General features: G+C 41.3%; 1 protein-coding gene across 3 annotated transcripts in view; it reads left to right on the top strand.

Annotated features, from left to right (window-relative positions):
* EPHA4 (EPH receptor A4) overlaps positions 1-22,581 on the top strand; it is a 142,000-nt gene that overhangs the window by 67,753 nt on the left and 51,666 nt on the right. For all 3 annotated transcript variants that reach the window (XM_033426865.2, XM_004262662.3, XM_004262663.2), the window contains exon 5: positions 12,954-13,292. In XM_033426865.2, coding sequence (XP_033282756.1) covers positions 12,954-13,292 — 339 coding nt within the window. The remainder of the gene's footprint in view (positions 1-12,953; positions 13,293-22,581) is intronic.

The following is a 22,581-nucleotide window of genomic DNA, read 5'->3' as shown; positions in this document are numbered from 1 at the left end:
CCTTAATGGAAATCGAGTACTTCATTTGTCTCCCAGATGAAGAAAATCCAACCTGGTTTGGAGTTGCATAATCAAACACGGGCACTGTGGGGTCTCCACTGTGTTACTAGGTTACAGCCAAAGAGTGGAAATGTCAGTGTTCCCTTTAGGCACAGACATCAGTCAAGAAGGTCAACAGGGTTTTTGGAGACGTTGCCAGCAAGGCAGACACGCAGGCCTCCATACATACAAGGATGCCATCTAAGCTGATTAAGGGATTTTGCTTTCATGAACCACTTCTTAGAAGAAATTTCAATGTGATTTTTAAAAAATGGAGTATAGTTGATTTACAGTGTTTTAGGTGTGCAGCAAAGTGATTCAGTTATATGAGTGTGTGTGTGTGTGTGTGTGTGTGTGTGTGTGTGTGTATTCCTTTTCAGATTCTTTTCCGTTAGAGGTTATTACGAGATATTGAATATAGTTTCCTGTGCTATACAGTAGGTCCCTGTTTATCTATTTTATGTATAGTAGTGTGTATCTGTTAATCCCAAATTCCCAATTTATCCCTCTCCCCTCCTTTGCCCTTTGGTAAACATAAGTTTGTTTTCTATGTCTGTGAGTCTATTTCTGTGTTGTAAATAAGTTCATTTGTATCATTTTTTTAAGATTCCACATATAAGTGATATTACATGATGTTTGTCTTTCTCTGACTTACTTCACTTAGTATAATCTCTAGATCCATCCATGTTGCTACAAATAGCATTTCAGTCTTTTTTATGACTGAGTAATATTCCACTGAACATATGTACCACATCTTCTTTATCCATTCATCTATGGATGGACATTTATGTTGCTTCCATATCTTGGCTACTGTGAATAGTGCTGCTGTGAACGTGGGGAGCACATATCTTTATGACTTAGAGATTTCGTCCTTTCTGGATATATGCCCAGGAGTGGGATTGCTGCATCATACAGGAGTTCTATTTTTAGTTTTTTAAGGAGCCCCCATACTGTTCTCCATAGTGGCTTCACCAATTTACATTTCCCCCAACAGTGTAGGAGGGTTCTTTTTTCGCCACACCCGCTCCAGCATTTATTATTTGTAGACATTTTAGTGATGGCCATTCCGACCAGTCAGTGTGATTTTTATCAATGAAATCAATGTCCTTTAACTCTGATGATCACCAACGCTTCTCCTCCAGATCTCTTTCCCCTTCCTTTACCTCTCCTTGTAGTCGGGGAACGTAGTCTGGTGATCAGCAGTGCTGGGAGACCTTGAAGCCTTAGTCATTCAGTTGCTCGTTCAATGATTCTAGTCGGTGTTCTTTTCCCCCTTTGGAAGACAGAACCAGTATTACATTTAAGGTAACTTTCCAATCCTTCATTGTGTTTCAAAATGGACTGGAAAAAATGCCTTGTGAAAAAGCAAATTGGCTTTGTATATCTGGAAAGAAAGAACTGATTTGTTATTTTGCCTCTTCTACTTCTGAGCACCATTACGGTGCTCTGTACTTTTCAATTGGAAATCTGTCCTTGTGCTGTTGGGTCCTCTTTGTTTAACTTGTTTGATGAAACTTATTAGAGCCTCATGATTGGGGGCACTCTGTAAATAAGAGATTATTATTTTAGATTGCCAACTTGAAGGGCCTTCACGAATCTGTCTGTAAGTAAACGGCCTTGAATAATTCAGTCAGCTATGCCAAACAAACAAAGAATGATTGATACTTAGATGTGGCCTAAAATATTCCAAAATTGCAGCTTTTAAGACAATTTGTACTGGAGGAGCTCAGTGCTAATGAGGGCAAATTTACCAAGATCTGTGACGAAAGGTCCTGATTTGAGGAGAGCTTTCTGCAGGTTTAGGTTATCAAGAAATTGAAACAGCCTAGCTCCAAACAGCAAAGCATCACTTACTTTGTCTTTACATTTGCCTTTTCTAATTGAATTTATCGCACCACTGTATTTCCTCTAGAAAATGTATTGTTTTAAAATTACCATTTCAGTTCTATTACTCAAAGCCCTCCCTTCTAATGCTTTCTGACAGTTATCCACATAATGAACCATAATGAAATGATGAGCAATCTTCAGTGGAAACCCGATGTGGATCCCAGTGGTGCTGTGTGACTGCGTTGTTAACATTTGAATGCAAATTAAAATAACATCGTCCTTACTTGTTTCCAAGGTCAGGAGAAGAGAGAGACTTTTTTCTTTTTTTTTTTTTCCGCGGTACGCAGGCCTCTCACTGTTGTGGCTTCTCCCCGTTGTGGAGCACAGGCTCCGGACACGCAGGCTCAACGGCCATGGCTCACGGGCCCAGCCGCTCCGCGGCATGTGGGATCCTCCCGGACCGGGGCTCGAACCCGCGTCCCCTGCATCGGCAGGCGGACTCTCAACCACTGTGACACCAGGAAAGCCCTTTTTTCATTTTTTAAGTGCTTTAATTTTGGAAATCTCATATCCATTTTCCAACAAGCCCTTGAAGGTTCCACTGATGTTCATCTCTGCCCCAAAGACTTACATGCTTAACAGTCCAGCTAAGGGATTTTGGAAGGGATGTCTAACAGGAGACTTTGATGTTATAAACCACAGGATAAAAGGTAGCTATCGGTTTCAAGTACACTACATTTCTTCCCCACCCAAAAGCATATTTCTTTTTGCCTTGGAAGTACAAGTAACTAATAATATAATGATGGAAGGAAGGACGTTCTGTGAAATTGATCAATGAGAGTGTAATTGGCTCTGGTGACAGACTAGTTAGTGGAAGAATGAGAATAAAGGCCAAAGATTCCTAAAGTTTTGTTCACAAAAGTGTTTCAGAAGATCCATTGGTTGATCCCTAACCACTTCACATTTTATTGTCTATGTTATCAATCCTTTTTTGAGAACATACTTTTATGAAAATTCTTGAATCTAAGGTTTGGTTATTTCATGTGATTTATAAAATTTGCAATATTAGAGTGTAGTTTCATACTGCATTCCATAGGACAAAAACTCAATTAAGACACCAACTCCCCCTTTTCCAGATCATGTGACGTAGTTTTTAAGGCAGAACATACGGTCCCACTGCCTGTTAAGCCAGCTGATAGGCCACCAAATGTGCCTGTCCTCTGGACCATGAAAACTGATCAAAACAACCAAAGCCATTTTCATGATTCAGATGCAGCCTTCCACCCATTCCATTTTTAAGCTGCATCTTTAGTTAGATCTCTAGTTCAAGGTCTGACATCAGTTAGTGAGTAAACCACATCCTTGTTTCTTCCTTTTAAGTTATCTTTCAGCCTTTTGACTGTGAATAGAAACAATTACCTCTAAAGAACCCAAGTGTATGATTCTTGTCTAAAGACAATTAAGGATATAAGGGGAAAAAAGCATCAAGTGTGCTTAATGGAAAGCACTAGACAGACCCCAGGCTGATCACTTGCCGTTTGGTAAAATTTTAAAAGTTCTAAGGTATTCAGTAAAGATCAGATATCAGCTCATTGAGTTATTTTTCAAAAATGCTACCTTAGCCTCAGCATTTTATCCTCCAACCTTATTCTAGCTTTATATAGATAAGCAGTCCGATGTGGACATTTTATCGGGATTAATAGTACAATGTGGATTCAGCCAGAACACGCATATGTTTGAGGAACACGAATGTGTGCCCAAGTGAAAGACTTGACTCTTCTGCCAGCGTCATTTAGCCAGGTTATTACAATTTTTCCACCACCATGAATAATTAAGAATGGCTTGTTACCACCCGAGCCCCGTCATCTCTGGATAGCACTTTTGACACGACTCCTGGAAGTCCTACAGTGGCTGTGCGCAGCATGCTTCTGTGAAACAAGGTCAATTAGACACTTTCCTGAGATCCCCTGGGGTGAGAAGTGGATGCCTTCTCTGCTATCAGCATTTTGATTTTCCTGTCATAGCTGACTCTTGCTCTACATGCCGTCTACAGCTCGGCAGAAGATGGACTGAGGGGAGAGGCCTGTTGCATAGATAGAATTGCCCCCCACCCTCCCGTGACCTTCCACCCGGGAAAGCATCTTTAACAAAAACTCCTACTCTTGAGTGGAATGTAGGAACCAGGCAGAGGGAACAGAGCACCATCTGGGAGGTAATGCCAGCGAACTTCAGCCTGAAGGGCAGGGCAGCCAGGAGAAATGTGAGAACACTCCAGCTGGGTCCACAAAGAATTCGTAGATATGCTTCATTTTTCCTTTGAATTGTCCGTATCTCTGGGAAGGGGGTCGTTTTAGCCTTTGAATCAGGCTTTCTGATCCTATCTTCGCACATATCGGCTGTGTGAATTTGGGTGAGTTGCTTCACTTTTCATATCTTAGTTTTTGGTCATCAGATTGCTTGGGGTAACAAGTACTGTTCTGACAGATTTTATTATGGGGCTTAAATGAGATAAAGGATGAAAAAGGACTTTGCAAGAGATGAATTCACAGGCTAGCTAATTCTAAAGCAAAATACTTAGAAATTTCTTTAAAAAATTACTTTTCGTGGTCTTCCATATTGTAACTTCTTCATGGATAACTGAGAGTTAACTGTATAAAGCACTTCAGCCATAAACTAGTCATCTTAAAATAAAGAAACTCCAACTGCAATTAACCTAGTAAAGAAAAGACAGATGGTTCCTGGGTGTAGAATAGGAAAAATAGATATACCGAAAAAATAGGTGGTAGCAAACTTTCAGCAAGGAGTTACCTCTACAGGAAACCAAGAATTTTTCGTGACAGTAATAAGTGATTGATGTGTTGGAATGGTTCTGTTTTTTAATCATGGGCAGTTCTGCTTCGACTCTATTCGTTGTTAAACACATAAACTGCCGCTATAAAAGGTTACGCGCTGTGCATACATCTTGGAAGAGGTGTCCCAGCAGCAGTCTTCGTGTAAACTCACCCACAGCAGCAAAGTCTGAGAGAAGGCAATTAGTAGTGACACGTATATAACTGTCAGGGGGGATGCATGGGCTTTGTTTCAGAGTCAAAACTTACACACCCCAACTGTTTATTCTGCCTTATAACCTGTCTTTCAGCTGGAGAGAGATTAACAAAGGCTTATCTGAAGGGTTAGAGGGTTTTACAGCTAAGGCACTGAAGTATTATTGACAGTCCAAAAGTTGTACATGATTAATGAAGCCTTACGAAATGGAACTCAAGACCTGAGGTGCCTCTTCCTCGGAAGCTCTGTCTTGTCCTGGTTGCCTCGACATTTTAGTAGCATGACAGTAGCGCTTCAAGAAATTGATCATTTAAGAATTATGTTTCTGCCCGTGCTCTGGGGGAATGTTTCTTCCATATCCAGAATTAATTTCATGGCACAGGCATTGAATTTTAAAATGGTGATTAAAAATCAGCTAAGTATTAAAAGTGTGTGATAGCTTTGGAAGCTGCTTTATACTTGAGCCTGGCTACTTTGGTTTCCTAGCAGCTATCTCCTAGCCCTGGTTGCAGACTTTTTTTTTTAAAGCTTTTAGCATGTAATTGCCGTTTTTTCCTCCCCCGTCACCTTTGCCTTTTGCGATGTGATATACCGAAGTGCTGTGGCTGTGATGCTTCTGAGGGGTGAGCTGGACTGGGCTTAAAGAATCATCCTTCATTCACTTGTTCAGCAGATACTTAGTAAACATCTACTACACCTTTGGCATTTTTCTAAGGGCTGGAAGATGCTCATAAACCGGAAAAGAGAAAAGATTCCTGTTCTCATAGAGCTTCTGTTTTCATGGGAATAATAAACAAGATAATGTAAAATTCTCACAAGAAAGAAAAAACAAAGATCATGAGACAGGGTTAAAATAGAGGAAAGGGAAGAATTTCACTTTGCCGAGAGTAGTCAGGTGAGATTTGAGCTGAGACACGCCCCCCAGGGGGCGGGGGAGGCGGGGAGGGGGCTGCTCTTGAAGAAGCCAGGGGACAATTCCAGGCACAACTACCAAGTCTAAAGAATTTGAGTTGCAGGTTTCAAGTTTTACTGACAATGTGAGTTTTAAACTTGACTTATTTTGACCCTTTGGTCCTGGAGTCTGCTAGCACTTCAGTTGTAAGTAACAGAAATTTCGGGTTCATGCGGCACATTTCACCTTGTGTCCATGTAGATTTAAACCCTTTGGCAGAACCTACTTTTAAATGCGTTTCTCAAAGCGGGTTTCCATCATTTGCTGAAATTTCAGTTACTTGCTCTAAGAATAAAGAAGTGAATTTTACCTGACTTGTGACTTTGGCATGGGGTACATAAGGTGCAATTATCCTGACCTAGGCTTTCCATGGGGTGGTTTATAACAAACACCCAAGTTCACAGTGGAGGTGTTTTTGACTTTGGATTGACTGTTGGCTGATCCTTTTTGAACCATTTTATTAAGCCTCCTACAGATTTCATGTGTATTTGTAAAACATCAGGTTGTCCTAAATGGGCTACTTTAAATCCTGGCATAAGCCATCGAGTATGTTTTCTAAATTACTCAGGAATTACACTTTCGTCTAATACATGGGAGGGAAGAATTATGATTTGTGGAATTACTGGAATTTTCTTTGATGCTTGGAATATTGCCCTTGTTAAATGTCACATTCATTTAATTTCTCTAGATAGCGTGTGGTTCATTTCTGAAAGCTTGTCTTTTCCCAGAGGAAAGCACATGATAGGTTAAGGAAGATCAAGATTTCTTTTATGATGTAACAGGATATGACGCGATAGTCCTTTGCTTCTGCTGTAACTTGGCTACAGTTTCTTGGGGACTTCATACTGTCAAACTCCTGTCAACTGAATGCAAGTTGACATCCCACTAGAAAATAATAATTACCCATTGTAGCACCTTCCACCAGTACCTGCTGTGCAATACAGAAAGTCTTTCACACCCGTGAAGCAAATGGATGTTCATTAAATTTATCCACGGTGGCAAGAAATACAGAGGCCATTTCTGTCAGAGCAATGAGAAACCCAAAACATAGGCCATAATATTTTCTGTATTTTATTCCTTGCTTAATCAAAGAAAGTAGGTGTAACTCGGACTTCAGAAGCCAGAGTTGTTACCTGACCTGTATAAGTGTGTAAATCAGGGGTGTGATCTCCTTAGATTAGTTCAGAGTATGCTTGAAGTCCCTAGAATTATGTGCACAATTACGAGTCATCATCTTTATGGGAAGAGAGTGCTTCGCTCCTATCAAAGTCCCTGTAGCAGAGCTTGGGAAACTATGGTCTGAGGGTCAAATGCAGCTGCCCTTGTTTTTGCAAATGAAATTTTCTTGGGACACAGTCATATGCATTTGTTTAGGTATTGTCTATGATTGCTTTCAAGGTACCATGCAGAGTTGAACAGTTGCTAGAGAGACCATATAGCCCATAAAGGCTAAAATATTGACTATCTGACCCTTTACAGAGGTTTGTTGAATGTTGTTCTAAAGGGTTAGTAAGTTAAGGGTTATTGCCTTTGACTTCTTGTTCTAGTAGTTAAGCTATTACCCATGCCACTAAATTATGTTAAAAATGTGAAAGGCATTCTAAACATGAGAACTGTAAAATAGTTTAGCACGCTAGCCCCATTCTTTGATGCAGGAAGAGACAACCTTAGGCTTATATGTGAATATCAAGCAGGTTTTACAAATAAAACCAAAAATGTAAAGGAAGGATGTTTATTATCCCCTTAAATATACTTCAGTATTTGATTGATTTGTATTTTAAAGTGTCTTAATTTTGCTCATAAAAGTAAAATTAAAAGAAAAACCATGCTTCTATAAAGGCTAATAAGGAAAAGGCCCATGAAACCGTTAAAATTAACTGTCTTCAGAGATAAAGTTTTCCAGAGCTTCATACCTGAAGAAATCATTCCCTGAAGTCAAGATGGAGGAAGAAAAGTCATAATAACCAATCCCGAATTAACAAAACTTCAATTGATAGAGCCCACATTCTGAATTTCCAGCCATACTGGCTGCTTGTGGAGCTAGAAAAACAAGAGAGGAAAGAGTACTTGCCCTTCCGTCCTCCTGATGCTCACATGGTCCATATTTAACTTCCTTTAGTCTCTTCCTTCCCCCTTTGATTTCCTGCCCCTTCCTTCAACTATCCAGGAGAGTATCAAAATGAATCCGAATATTTCTTTTTCCTCCCTCCTCTAGAGCAGGTGACAAATACTGGACACAATAAATATTTGTTGAGTAATTGAATGATTCCACAGTCCCTCCTAACAGAAGAAACCACCTCTATATGATACATAGCCCTCCCTACTTGTTCCAAAGTATTTTTAAAATGTAGAAAAGAAGAACTTGAATTAAACTAGCTACTCTGAGATACTCGTTTACAGGGCTTAATGGTAATGAATCAGTATGTGAAAAGCTGGCTAGTACAGCCTTATCTCAGAGAAGCTTGTATTAATTAACAGGCTTAAAATAACATTGTAGGTAGATGGGCAGAAGATGCATTAGAGGACCTTGTTAGTTTCCCATCCAGTCATTCGTGACTCCTCAAAAGTTTATTGAGCTTGCTCTGAACTAGGAATCATAGGAGATACTGGGAAATGAGGAAGACATCAATTCTTCTCTTGAGGAGCACACAAACTGTGATAGAAACAGATATGTACTGGGTGTCTGATTAGCAAGACCCCTTTACATGTTCCAAACAGAGTAGGAAATAGAAATAATGCCCTGAAATATGGAATAATCTCATAAGCAGGATTACTGCCAGTCCTACATTGAGGCTAGTAGTGGGCAGTTTGGGAAGACATAAAACCTTATAATTCACAATGACCTGCAGCTACCTGATGTTGGTGTATGCTTGGTACATACGATGTCAATATGGAGACTAGAAAATTAAATGGTACGATTATCCCTATTAGTTATAAATCTCATATTTGAAATTGGAGACATTTAGAGGTGGGCATATTTCTGATGAGAAAGGCAAGCATTTGCCAGAAATTTAATTGTTCCTAAGTATCTAGATATGATGCTATTACCGAACCAAGCTTGGGCCTGCTCACCTGACCTGCGGCAAAACCAATCTACTGACACAAGGTTGTGGTGAAGGAAAGTACAGCATTTATTGCCAGGCCCCAAGTGAGGAGAATGGACAGCTAATGCTCAAAAGACTGGAACTCTCTGATGACTTTCAGGGAAGGGTTTCTAAAGACAGTGTGAGGGAGAGAGTCTCAAGGTATGTGATCAGCTCATGCTCAATTCTCTGATTGGTTGATGGTGAGGTAACAGGGTGATGTTTTGGGAATCTCAGTCATGGACCTTCTGGTTCCAACTGGCCTGGGGTCTAGTGCTTGTGTCAGCATGCAATTAGCTTCTTTTACCTGATGGGGGTTTTAGTATCTACAGAACAAGTCAAGGTTATGGTTCAGGATATTAACTGTAGCCCTTGAGGAGGAATTAAAGGTCCTTGACTTTGTTTTATGGCTAAACTATTATTATTTTGTCTCGCTTGACTGTTTTCTTTTGTTTCTGCATATTCTCACTTCCCTGATTAAATTTGCTCTTTGGAACTCGGGGAAGGCCTAGGAGGCTAAAGCTTTTCCACACACAAGAGAGAGGGGCCATGGGGATCTGTCCCCGGGAAGGCCCTACAGAGTCCTGCTGGGTTTCAATACTTTAAAAAAAGAGTTAAGTTTTTTTCCTTCTGGATGCCTTGTGTTTATTGAGAAAACTCAGTGTTGCTCATGTTGCCTGTATTATTCTCTTTAGTCCTCTCTACAGGTAACTATTTTAAGATGCTGCTGTTAAGTATGACCGTTGGGCCCAGATTGACTTGGCTGTATTAAAGGCCATGCTGTTTTTTTCATTTTCTTGAGAAGAGGATACTTTCTTTTCTGAGGGAGAGATGGCCCTTCCCTATACATGGAAACACACCTGATGTGTTTACCATCTTTTAATTGGCAAAGTTTTTTTGAAAAGGAAAAACTCAATACAACCACCATTGTGATTTTAATTTATAAAGCAAGTGTGCTTTCCCAGGTTTATGCAGAGGCCAAAATAATCATCTACTAGGTGCACACTCCTATTATTCCTTCCCCCCACCTCAATTCTCTGGCTATAGTCCAACGTGTAAGCTGCTGCTGTGCCCCCATGTAACCATCACTCCTTATGGCAACAAAACATAACACATACGCAGTACAAGTCACCAAACCATTCGTGGAGGCAGCATTGAACTTGAACTTGCTTAGTTCTCTGTCTTCTGTTGAGCATTTGCCCCAGGGTAGATTCTTTAAGATCACTGACCCAAGGAAGAAGGCTATTCCGCACTGCGTCTTGTTTTAATGCCAGCCCTCCATTTTGAAACCCTGCAGCATCTTTGTATTTTTTTTTTCACGTAGCAGCGTTATATCTCTGAGTCCTGTGACCATTTAGTTTTCTGCTCCATTTCTTCTCTGTTTAGACACTGCCATGCCCCGTCCTACATACTAATTACTGACTTTTTGCTTCTGTGCTTGATTCATTGTGTCACATTTTCCCATGTGAAAGTGGACTAGGAACCTTGGCAAGGAGGTTAATGCATTTGAGAGTCACTCTTATTTAACCCTGAAAATCACAGCAAAATAAGAACCAGTGGCTTGACTCATTTTATGAACCAAGCTGTGGTCAACTTCAGCGGCAGACTAGCAATCAATTTCACTATGACGGAAAGAAACAGCTACAGAATTTGAACAGGATTGAAGATACACCTTCCCTTTTCCTATCTTTACCTCTCAAACTTTGGCTGAAGCTACTGATTTTGTTGTTATTTTACCTTTAATGTGGAAATAACCCCAGAGTGTGGGAGTTAGTACTTTGGGATTTTAGTTGGACTCTGTCACTAATTAGGTTGCGTGAACTTTCAGTATTGTCAACTCTGCTTTCTGGCTCTCAATTTCCTCATCTATAAAATAAGGCTATTTAGCCAAATGATCTTTAACATCTTATCTGGCTCTAGGAGTCTGTGATTTCAAATAGCTCTAATCATTTATTCAAAAAAACATTTACTTAATCCTGTTGTTTTCCATTACTCTACTAAGGACCATAGATATAAATTTGGAATCTAAACAAGAAGGAAATTTGTGCTTCCTTTCTGAGGACCTCTGTGGGGGCAATCTTACCTTTAACACAAATTTTACAGCACTGTCTTTCCTTTAAGGTTCTCAGGATGGGGACCAGGTCTTAACATTAAGAGAGAGAGGTTGTCGGTAATTAGTCTCCCAGGGAGATTGGGAGGTCCTGCTTACCTTGTTAAAATAAAGGCTTCGGGCTTCCCTGGTGGCGCAGTGGTTGAGAGTCCGCCTGCCGATGCAGGGGACACGGGTTCGTGCCCCGGTCCGGGAAGATCCCAGATGCCGCGGAGCGGCTGGGCCCCTGAGCCATGACCCTGGAGCCTGTGCTCCGGGAGAGGCCACATCACTGTTGTGGGAGAGACCACAACAGTGAGAGGCCCGTGTACCGCAAAAATAAATAAATAAATAAAGGCTTCAATTAAGTTGTATAAAGAGAAAAGGAGAGTGAATTACCCTTATTCAATATTATTACCAAAATCCTTTAGCCATTCATCACTGTGAACTAAGTAATAAATACTGAACATGACTCCTTATTCGTAAAAGTTACCTCTTCCAATTCTCTGGCGATGGCTAGTCTGGAACAGTATATTCCGTTATGGTTGACTAGGTAAAGCTTCTCCTGACCTCATGCAGGCTTCCGGTTAACCTCCTTTTCTGGGGAACATGGACACATTTCCCTGAAAGCAGTCATTACAAATATATTAGAAGTAGAATAGAAACAATAGGCAAGAAGCCTCAGATTGTCACTGAAACTTGCTTTGGCTCTTTTCTTGGAATTGGGAAAGAGGAAAGAAAAGAGAGAACCTTCCAATTGTTGCAGTGAGTCAATACTTTTTCCTAGAGTGCAGCAGGTATCTTTTAGACCTTTGGAATCAGCTCAGACTAGGAAAATTCCCCCTTTTCTGTTTCACCCTGATTCTTCTCCCTGAAGACAGTTTGTGTCACAACATCTTGGCATAGAGACTAATCTACAGCAAGAATCGAGATGGTTCATTGTGAGTCTGTGGTCTTATTTATTGTTACTATTTTTAAACCAACCATTTATGTTGTTTGCAATCAGTTCTGTTTCAAAACAGCCACTGCCACCAGACATATTTTGGAAACCTTTGATGTCAGTGGAAATGTGTATCATAAGAAGAGCCTGGTGCAGCCCTGGTCAGTTGAAGGACAGGACATGGGGTCTTAGGAGTCTTTGCACAATCCCTGCCCTGGAGTTGAGATTTCTCAACAACTGTACCTTCGACATCTCTGCAACCAGGTTAAACCAGTTCCTACTTAATTACCCATAAACAGCTTAACTCTCAACTGCCATGTCAGACTGAAGAGGCGCATCTATACAGTGCAGTTATTTTTATTCCATATTGGTGACGCACCGTACTTAGGAATCATCATTTATCTTCAGAAGTGGTATATAACTATTAATTTACCAGAGTCCCACAACAGCCCTGGGAATTAGAAACACATGCGTATACCCATCTTTCAGATGATTAGATTAAGACTAGATAAGTTATGAGAAAAAAAGCCTGGCCACTTCAGATGGAAAGTCAGGCTTGGAGCCCATTTGATATAGAGCTGTTTCAAGTCTCACAGTGGCAGTCAATGCTACATTTGTTTGTTCAGGAAGGAGAATGACACTCACACATACAGCCTTCAATCATATTGCTCTTTTTTTTTTTTTTAATTTTTTTTGCTGCACGGCTTGTGGGATCTTAATTCCCCGACCAGGGACCAAACATGTGTCCGCTGCAGGGGAAGTGTGGACTCCTATACCCTGGACCACCAGGGAATTCCCTATCATGTTGCTCTTTTAAAAGATTTTTGCTGGCTTGATTTGCTTTTGGCTTTCTTTGCCAAACAGGACCGTCTTGCTTCTTGTAGCTGCAGAGAAGAATATAAGCTCCAAGAGATTCCAGAGTCTAGTTTCAGTTCTTGATGTGATAGTATGTTTTGTTTTGTTTCTTTCTTTTTCCAGGTCCACCATCTGCTCCTCTAAACTTGATTTCAAATGTCAACGAGACTTCAGTGAACTTGGAATGGAGCAGTCCTCAGAACACGGGTGGCCGCCAGGATATTTCCTACAACGTCGTGTGCAAGAAATGTGGACCAGGTGACTCCAGCAAGTGCCGACCCTGCGGAAGTGGGGTCCACTACACCCCGCAGCAGAACGGACTGAAGTCCACCAAGGTCTCCATCACTGACCTCCTGGCTCATACCAACTACACGTTTGAAATCTGGGCAGTGAATGGCGTATCCAAGTATAACCCTAGCCCAGACCAATCTGTGTCCGTCACTGTGACCACCAACCAAGCAGGTAGGGATTGGCTCCACTTTACCGTCTATCTAAACATTTATGGAGAAAGAGCTTGTGTTGATATCCATGAAGGATGCTAAAGTTCTCCAGTTGAAGAAGAACTACAGGGATCTAATCATAAACCTGTGAGCTGCAGTATAATACAAAAGATACTTAGAAGGATGTTTTTTCATTCAGCAGATAATTTTTTGGATACCAACTGTGTAACATGCATTGTACTAGGTGGTGGAGATTAAATGAAGGCTAAGACAGTGTCTGGTTGAAAACAGATGACATTGGGTTGGGTCATTCCATGCTAGACTTCTCTTGTAAGGGATGCGTCTTGGCCATTTTAATCACAAGGTCATGGTCAGATATCAGCACATTTACATATTATTTAGGAATATAAAGTTGATTTTTACCAACACAGAGTGCTATATTGGCATTTGCTGTATTTTCCAACAACAGCATTAGTGGATGTAGTTTTGATCTTGTTTTTTTATTTTAAAAATTAAAAAATAACTGACACAGGTCTTTACTGGAATCACCAGGTGGTGAGCCTGTGAATGATGAATGGTTTAATGGGTAGCTTGCTCTGTGTGGTTGACAAAATGTTCCTTCAAACACATGCTACTTTTGTAGCCACTTTCATAGTTAAATTCACACTTGACAGGTGGAGGAGGAGAGTTAATTTGCCTTGTTTCCTGCATCACTTTCCTCTTCTAATTCAGATGACTGGAAAGCATTTTCTGTTCATGGAGAGTTTCTGCTGCGGTAATTGCAGAACTGTTATCCAATCTTGAATATCAGGTATTCCAAAGTGTGAATTAGAATCTAGATTTCTAGGCTCTGCTCCTGACCCACTTACTCCCATTCTTCCCCCAAAGAAGTTTCCACACTTTCTCATGATAATTTTCCATTCTGGATTTCTACCACATGTTTCACATTGCCACCTCCGTGTTATTTATTTCTGGGGATTTAAAGGGGAGGAGGAAAAAAGGACTGTGGTTTATCCTTTTGTGAAGCTCTTAAGAACAGCCCACTTCATCAGAAAAGGATCATAAATTGCCAACAGTCCTATCGCCTCTTAGTGCACTGCTCCCTTAGATGAGAGTTTCAGTAAGTGCACTCAATAGTTAAGTAAAATATATCTGTACTGATTGACTCCATAGTGAGAAGTATTCCAGTATCCCAATCCAAAGTCATTCTTTTTCCACTTTTCCCTGAACTCTCTAGAATAAATAAAAAGTTAAGACTGAGGGAAGATTTTGCATTGGTGCTAGACTGACCGATCTTCCCAGAAGGTAGTTTAAGTCACACAGATGTGACCAGTCTTTAAAAATATGTGGTGTGAACAGATCCTCTTGTTATGTTTTTGCCTTTTATTTCTGCACTTCTAGGATGTGAACACTGTTGTGGTCATCGCTTTTATTTCTCTACAAAGGCTAGTATGATTTAGGAGGTTTTGGGGGGTTTTTTAAATTATTTTTTAAATCAATTTATTTAATTAATTAATTAATCTATTTTTGGCTGCTTTGGGTCTTCGTTGCTGCACGTGGGCTTCTCATTGCGGTTGCTTCCCTTGTTGTGGAGCACGGGCTCTAGGCGCACGGGCTTCAGTAGTTGTGGCACACGGGCTCAGCAGTTGTGGCTCATGGCTGTAGAGCGCAGGCTCAGTAGTTGTGGCGCACGGGCTCAGTTGCTCCACGGCATGTGGGATCTTCCCGGACCAGGGCTCAAACCTGTCCCCTGTATTGGCAGGCAGATTCCTAATCACTGCGCCACCAGGGAAGCCCAATTTAGGAGGTTTTGATAGCATCACAAGGACTCTGTGAATGCCAGCTTTTTATTAGTTGTCTTTTGGAAGAAGGCAGGAAATATTGCACATAGGTCCTGGGAAACCTAGGATGTTGAGTTACAGGGAGCCAAGAAGGTGCAGAGTGGTCTTTGCACCCCTAGAGAATCTGGTTTATGATTCAATCAATATTCTTATGTTCAGCCCCCCTGTATTCTTCCGGCTATCCTCCAGTACATCACTACTTTGTGTTCTTAATGGAATTAAAACTAGGAATGGACCTTTGAAGCCTCAGCTGTACAAGTGAAGTCATTCTCTTTGGCAGAGGGTAGCCTCTGGGAGATGTGCTGAGGACAGGCTTGGCTCCCACAGATTTTGTGGGGAGACTTCTCTGACTCTGTATATTTAAAGATTTAAGCCCCAAGGGACTATGTCAACCCCTACCAAGCCAGAAGGCACAAAGAACACAAGGAAGACAGGCCAGAAATCCTCCAGAAGAAGAAAATGTGCAAAAACATTATGCCTGGGAAGGAAACAAAGTCAAAGTTTTATTTAAAAAGTAGGTGTAATTCTTCTAGATCTAGAGAAATGGTGGACAGGGAATTCCTCTGACACAATGAGGTTTTCTCTGACATGGCGAGCAGTCCTGCCAGGAGGTTTGCTGAATAGGACAAAATTCCAGCTCCTTATTTTAATTTTCGTAAAGGGTAATGCTGGGAAGCTGTTCAAAATTAAAAATAAATCTTTCAATAAGGAGACCTCCTATGTGGCCAGCCAGAAGGCCCCTGCTTAGCAGAGAGTCGTGTGTGTGCACAGTGCCATCTCATTATCCCACAGCGATTTGGAGTTCACTAATTCAAAATCATCGGGATGGTTTATCTTTGACTAACAAACCTTTTCTTCATAGTGGTGCAGATTAATAATGTAGGCCAAAATTCTGGATGGATGTAGCAACCATAAACTCTATCAAAGTTCCCCTATACATATTTACGTACACACAATTATATTCTAATTGCTGTTGTTCTGATCATTTCATTAAATTAAATTCCTTAGGGACCTCTATAGGCAATGATGTCTCACTCTATAAGGAATACATAGAATAAATGAATGTTAGCTTTAACCACCTGGAGGCCACCAAGTTTCATGGCTCTGCATTTTTGCTCTGTTTTCACAGGGTCCTTTCTCTCACCGGTGGTAACATATTTAAAAACAAACACAAAACCTAGAATTCCTGGTTTTATCATCACCACCTCTGAGACCGTCACAGTTGAACAGCACCGTGAAGGTGAAACTCACCTAAGCTCGTATCAGAGCCAGCACTTGAACTTGGGGAGAATCCTGCCCCCAAAAGGAGAAAGTTGCTTTCTTTTAAAATTATGAGATACTTAATAGCATTCCTGTAGTCAGCTTGGCATCTCCCCATTTGTGAGACCAGACTCTGAGTATCTGAGCCTGGAGATGGGGGTCTAACTGGGCTTTGATCATGCAGTTGTGGGATGTGGTGTGAATGGGCCAGTGTTCTCACGTGGTTATTTAAACCATTCTAACCCCAATCTTACAGTTGGTATCTTAAGGAGCTAATAACACCCTTTTCCTCCCCTCCTGAGTTCAAACCCAACTGACACAGAAGACAAGACAAAGGGAACTGAGAGTGCCAGCTTTATTGCCGAACAGCTGATGAAAGGATGTGAGCTTTGTATCTATAGCCAAAAGGGCTGGATATGGTGACACGGCCCCAGTGTCACCCAGGGACAGTGTAACCCAGCTGGCTGACTGCAGGCTCCTTCCCAGGACAGAGCCTGCTCTGCTCAGGTCACCCGAATGTCTACGACTTCTCCCAGATCCTCTTCCTAAGCCTCCACCCGCACCCCAGGCCAAGAGCATGAAGTAGAGGCGAGGAGAAGGCAAGGATGGGGAGGCTTCAGCAGAAGTAGCCCCAGAGGAAAACATCGGACAAGGAAAATGGATGTTCTCCCTACACTTACTTTCCTCCATTGCAGTCCAAACGGAACAAAATGAGAATCCCTTGAAAACTCTTTCTCCTTCCTCCATCTTCCATCTTTTGTTTTGGAAGAGATGGTGTTTGTTCCGTCTTTTGTTCAGGAAGAGATGGTTTTGATGCTTATGAAAAATGAATAAGCAGACCGCTGGGTGATTTGTTTTCTAGATGACTTTCCTTCAGTTTACTTTTACTTAAGTGGACCATCTCAAGGAAATGAATGCAGGATGTGTGTCTAGGAGAGAGAAATGCTGTATAAATGAAACAACGTTTTCCTGACCAAGCAACAAAACTGTGACTTTTTGCTAAAAATGCTGTGATGGCAGCCGGCAGTAGACCTTAATATCACCGAACCAGTTTTCACTCTGCACCCCCTAAACCTCCCCCAACACCTGTCTCCCAGCTCTGGGGCTGGGCCGAACTCTAGGTTCTTTTGTTTGTTTTAAATCGTGATGAACCCCTGTGGCTGATATTCTCTACTTACCCCAAGGTGCACCCAGGACAACTATAACATTTTGACTTTTACTTTGCATATGGTGCTGTTCTAGATGCTTTACAATGAAATACGTCTGATCATCTCTCTTTAGCACGGATGTCATGTCCTAGTGACAAAACATCTTTAACACGCTGGGTTTGGACAAGTTCAGATATTCAGTGGGTTACATAATTATTTGAACCTAGCTAATCTCTAAGATCTTTTCCAATTTTAAAATTCTGTGATTCCAGGAATATACCCATGAGCAATGAAGTATGGGCTTGAAGTAGGGTTTCATTTCCATATGTTGTTCAGAAACTGGCTCTGAAGGCAATTCCAAGAGTGGGAAAACCTTCCAAAAATGCTTCAGCAGAATTATCAGAATGCATCTGAATCCTGCCTCTGCTCCATCCTTTCAAGCTGTTCTTCTAGGTTAGGTGTTCCACACCCCTCCCCAAACATTAGGCCACATTGGGTGACATTTTTTGGTTGTCAAAACTAGGAGGATGGGGAGTGCTATTGCATCTACTGGGTCAAGTCTAGGGATGCTGCTAAACGTCCTAGAACGCACAGGACTGCCCCACGACAAAGTATCTGGTCTGAAAAGTCCATAGTGCCAAGATGGAGAAACTCTGCTCTAGTGCCATGCTTGAAAACCAGATTTTATGACTTCATAGCAATGCCCACCTTCTCAGAGTTCCATCCCCCAACCTGTCTTTGTTTGGTTCCATCGCTCCATACTGGGAACACAGGGCTCACAGCACTATTCTCAGAGGATAGACAGTTATAAAAGGCCCTCTGGGGCCTCTTGTGAAGAATCCTAGTTGCTTTGTCATCAGATGAATTGGTGCTGCTTGTCAGACTGGCCTTGTTCCCTAGGATGGACCATTAAGAAAACTGCAAGAAAAAAAGAAAAGAAAAGAAAACTGCAAGAAAATACCACATTGACGATAAAGTGGCAGGAACCTCATTGTAATGCCACTGCACGGCACAGATATTCAATACCCGTCTGTTGATTAACACATTTATTTACAGTAAAAACAGTCAGTGAATGTTCTTTGTCAAGTAGTGATAAAGTTAATAAAACCAAAATAATGAGAAGAGAAAAGAAAATAACTAAGTACAAGAGGCATTCTGTCTTTTATTACTCAACTGGTAAGTTCCCATTCTCTCTTTCTTGGCTGTCTTTTAATTAGACATATTATGTTATTTGAGTGGGATAATGGGGAACGGTGGGAATTCTCATCCCCACTGGGTATAATTGCTACTTGTCTTCTAGATGGTAAGAGGACAGCTTCAAGGAGGTGTTGGAAGAAAGGGAAACATCTTAGAGCAATTGTGTTAAGCAGTGCGCTCCAGGCATGGTAGAGTGGGGCAGGTTCGGTGGAGTCTGAAGCTTAGACAACTTTTGTGTGATTTCAGGAAAAGACCTACAAATCTACACGTATCAGATGAAGAATCAAGCTTTGGAAAGGGCCCATGCAAGCTTCCTTAGCTTCAATATATAAAGTCCTGCCTCTTAGCTTTATGGGACTATTGTGTAATTATGCCTAAAAGTGCAAAGACACAAGAAGAAAGTAGAGATTGCAAGAAGTCCAGGTTGGCTTAATAGGAAAGGTGATGTAGTGCAAGGGTCATACTGGAGTGGTTCTGGCCTATAGCTGGTGGGGAGGGACAGCGCTGGATGGACCTCAAGTGTGGTTTGAGATCCAATTTGCAAGCAGAAAGCACAAGCAGAATGGTAACAGGTTGCTAAACCCAAATGAGATGTGAAGGATCTGGATTTCCTATAAGCTTAAACAGGAAGGAGCAGATCGAGGAACTATCTGTTGATATTTTTTGAGGGACAAATATCTGGCTTCTGTTAGTGCTTTAGAGCAGGGGTTGGCAAACCAGAGCCCAAATCCTGATCCCCCGCTTTGAAACCCCCTAAGAATGTTTTTTTCTATTTCTAAAGGGCTGAAAATAATCAAAAAATAATATTTTGTGAGATTTGGAAATTAAATGTCAGTGTCTGTAAAGAAGTTTTATTGGAACAAAGGCCCACTTATCTGTGTGTATGTGTTGCCTAAGACTGCTTTCCCAGAACCACAGCAGAGTGGAGTTCCTTTGGCAGAGTTGCCTGCACAGCAGACATATTCACCATCTAGATCTCTCCAGAAAAAGTTTGCCATTCCCTGCTCTGGAGTACCAAATCAAAAGAGGATGACACTGCAGCATGCAACTCTGCATCTGTAAAGCAAAAGCAGGCATAGACAATATGTAAACGGGCGTGGCTGTGTCCCAATAAAACGTTATTTACAAAATCAGGCCCTGGGCCGGAGCCAGTCCTTGAGCTGGGAGGTAACTGGCTTTAGGGTCCGTGTTCTTAACCATTACCCACATCACATCAGCCTATTTAATCCTCACAAGTTTATAGTGAAGATCAAATGTGAAATCACATGCCCAGCTTCTAGCAGGTATCCAATTAACATTGCCTTAAAAAAAGTTTAAACTCAGTATTTGGAACTCTTACTTCAAATTGTTACCCCTCTCGTTGGAAAGGACCAAAGAGAAGAGGTTGAAATGCTGGTGTCATTTGTCAGAAACTACTCCGGCAAAGGATGGGGTGGATTGACATTTAGGTTCCTCTCACATTGGAAACAATTTTGGTATTTAGCAAGACAGCTTCTTTCTAGAGGTTTTGACTCTATGAACAAGATTTCACAAAAATAATTAGGATTTCAAACAGGCCTTGACTTTCTTGTACCACAGATCTTTTCCCAATGACATCAGGTTTTTTTTTTTTAACGTCTTTATTGGAGTATAATTGCTTTACAATGACGTGTTAGTTTCTGCTGTATAACACTCAGGTTTAAATATAGAATGTGGCACATGCTGGAGGGACTGTTCTGAGGGGGCAGTGTTCCGGTTCTCTTGAAAACATGCATTCTTAGCACTGCTGTATGGTTCCTAGATACTGGCAGCATTTTTTAAAATAATCATCTGTGCTGCTTTTTAAGGTTGCTTCCTCACTGAGATGATGTCTCGTTTGCCTTTGATCTCAAAAAAGTGATGCTTTTTTTTTCTTACTCCTAAGAAATGTAAAGGAAAAACACATGATGAAACTAGTGAAGTCTTTAAGTCAGAAATCTTTCTAAAGACACATTTTAAAATTCTTCAAACAAATTGTAAGCAATTCCATTGAGAAATTTTGCTGAAAAGTTGTTTGTACATCCTCAACGGTTGGTATGCAATCGTTAGGACCTCTAAGGTAGAAGCTGGTTGGAGAGTCCTTTCTGTGCCGGGGTCATTATAGGCCTAAACAAGCACACAGTGGGCTTCAGAGAAGCCAGGCTGTGGTTTTCTCACTAACAGCTCTGATCCAGCCATGGGCTCCTGGTTTAATTTCGTAATGCCTAGGAAATATACATTTAAAAAATATGCAGTACAATTTTTTTTTTTAAAGAGAACGTCTCTTGATTCTAACTTTATACATAAAATAATTTCATGCCTGTGGAATCTTTGTTGCCACCCCGATAATTATTACGCATGCTCGCTAATTATGATCACAATGAAGAATAAAAGAAACCGGTAGATAGACAACGGTACAGCTTCTTGTGCGTGGCACCAGGGTCCAAGAATTTGTATTCAGGGTGGGTGCCACAAGTCCTGGTGGGGAAAAAAAATAAAAAGCCTTCCAAAAGAACCTACTAAATTATCCAGCTTCAAGGTTGACTGAACAGCACGGACAAATAGTATGTCTGTAGAGCCTAGTGGTAATTACTGCATATACGTTAAAAGTGGGTTGCATTTTTAAAGAGGTGAATATTTCACTCTAAGAAAATGAAACTTTTATTTACACACCCAGAACTGAGAGCGCTATTCTTCCTGATTCTTTTCCCTTCACTCCTACATAAGTATACACACATGTTCATTTGTGAGAAGGGAAATCAGTTCACCAGCATTCACCCTAAACGCTTGACAGTCTTAATGCTGATTTGCTTTTCATTCCTTAGTGTTATGCTTGTTCCTTCGGACACCACGGCCAACTTTTACACCCTACGGAGAAGCCATCGAGAGATCTGAAAAATAAGTACTCTACTGAGATGAGAAATGAATAGCGCAGGGCTAGCAAAGGTTCTGGATGAGCTTCTAAATTGTCTAGTTGTCACTCCAGCTGGCTGAATGAACGGCTGTCTCCTCAGAGGAGCCAGAAGAGACTCTATAGGGTCCAGTTTGCAACTAAACATCAACAAAAAGATCCAGACAAGCTTCTATCAAAGCTTCACTCACCCCATACTGATGTCTTTAAAGAGTTTTTTTCTTTAAACACGGGGAAAACCAAGAGCCGTGCTGCAGGACTAATCCTGCATTGAGAGATCTTAAATCTGCAGAGACTATTAAAACGCCTGTCCCTGCTGTACAGAGCCTTCTCTGAAACTCTGTCCATGTGCTGTTTTCATGCTGGTATACAGCAAGAGAGCATTTTCTGTGTTTCCTTCAGGTAGACTCGTGAGGATTTCTTTTAGGTTTTACACTTTAAATCTGTCAAGATAGGCATACCTTACGTAGCTATTTCTATGAGTATTAAAAATATATTTTTAATGGATCGTCCCCCTCTGTCTACCTTTCACCCCCAAGACACACACAGGCGGGCGCACACACACAGGCGGGTGCACACACACGCGCGCACGCACACACACAAATGTTTTCCTCCTTGGCTTGCGCCAGAAGAATTGAAAAGTTTCCATTGGTTGCCCCAAAACTGCAGTAACAGAAACAGAGAGATGGTGCCACACATCACTTGCCTCGTGAATACCGTGGCTTTCATTGGGAAAGGTCGCTAATGATTTTGGTCGCACGTGTGAAGGTTGGTACCCCAGAGCGCTGGAATCTAGCTGAACAGTCAGTCGAGTGGCTGCCAATATAGACCCATAGCTGAAGAAACAGCTCTGACATGAAATTCCTTCTTTCCCTGTTCTGATAGATTGGTCAGCCCACCCGCGAGGAGCTCTGCTGTGGCTCTCCTGTGCTTTATGACAAAGCACGAGAGCTACTC

This window comes from Orcinus orca, chromosome 7 (genome assembly GCF_937001465.1).
Source record: "Orcinus orca chromosome 7, mOrcOrc1.1, whole genome shotgun sequence".
NCBI classification, from domain to species: Eukaryota; Metazoa; Chordata; class Mammalia; order Artiodactyla; family Delphinidae; genus Orcinus; species Orcinus orca.
Note: the sequence above shows the minus strand (reverse complement) of the source record. Positions and strands in the feature narration are given on the sequence as shown.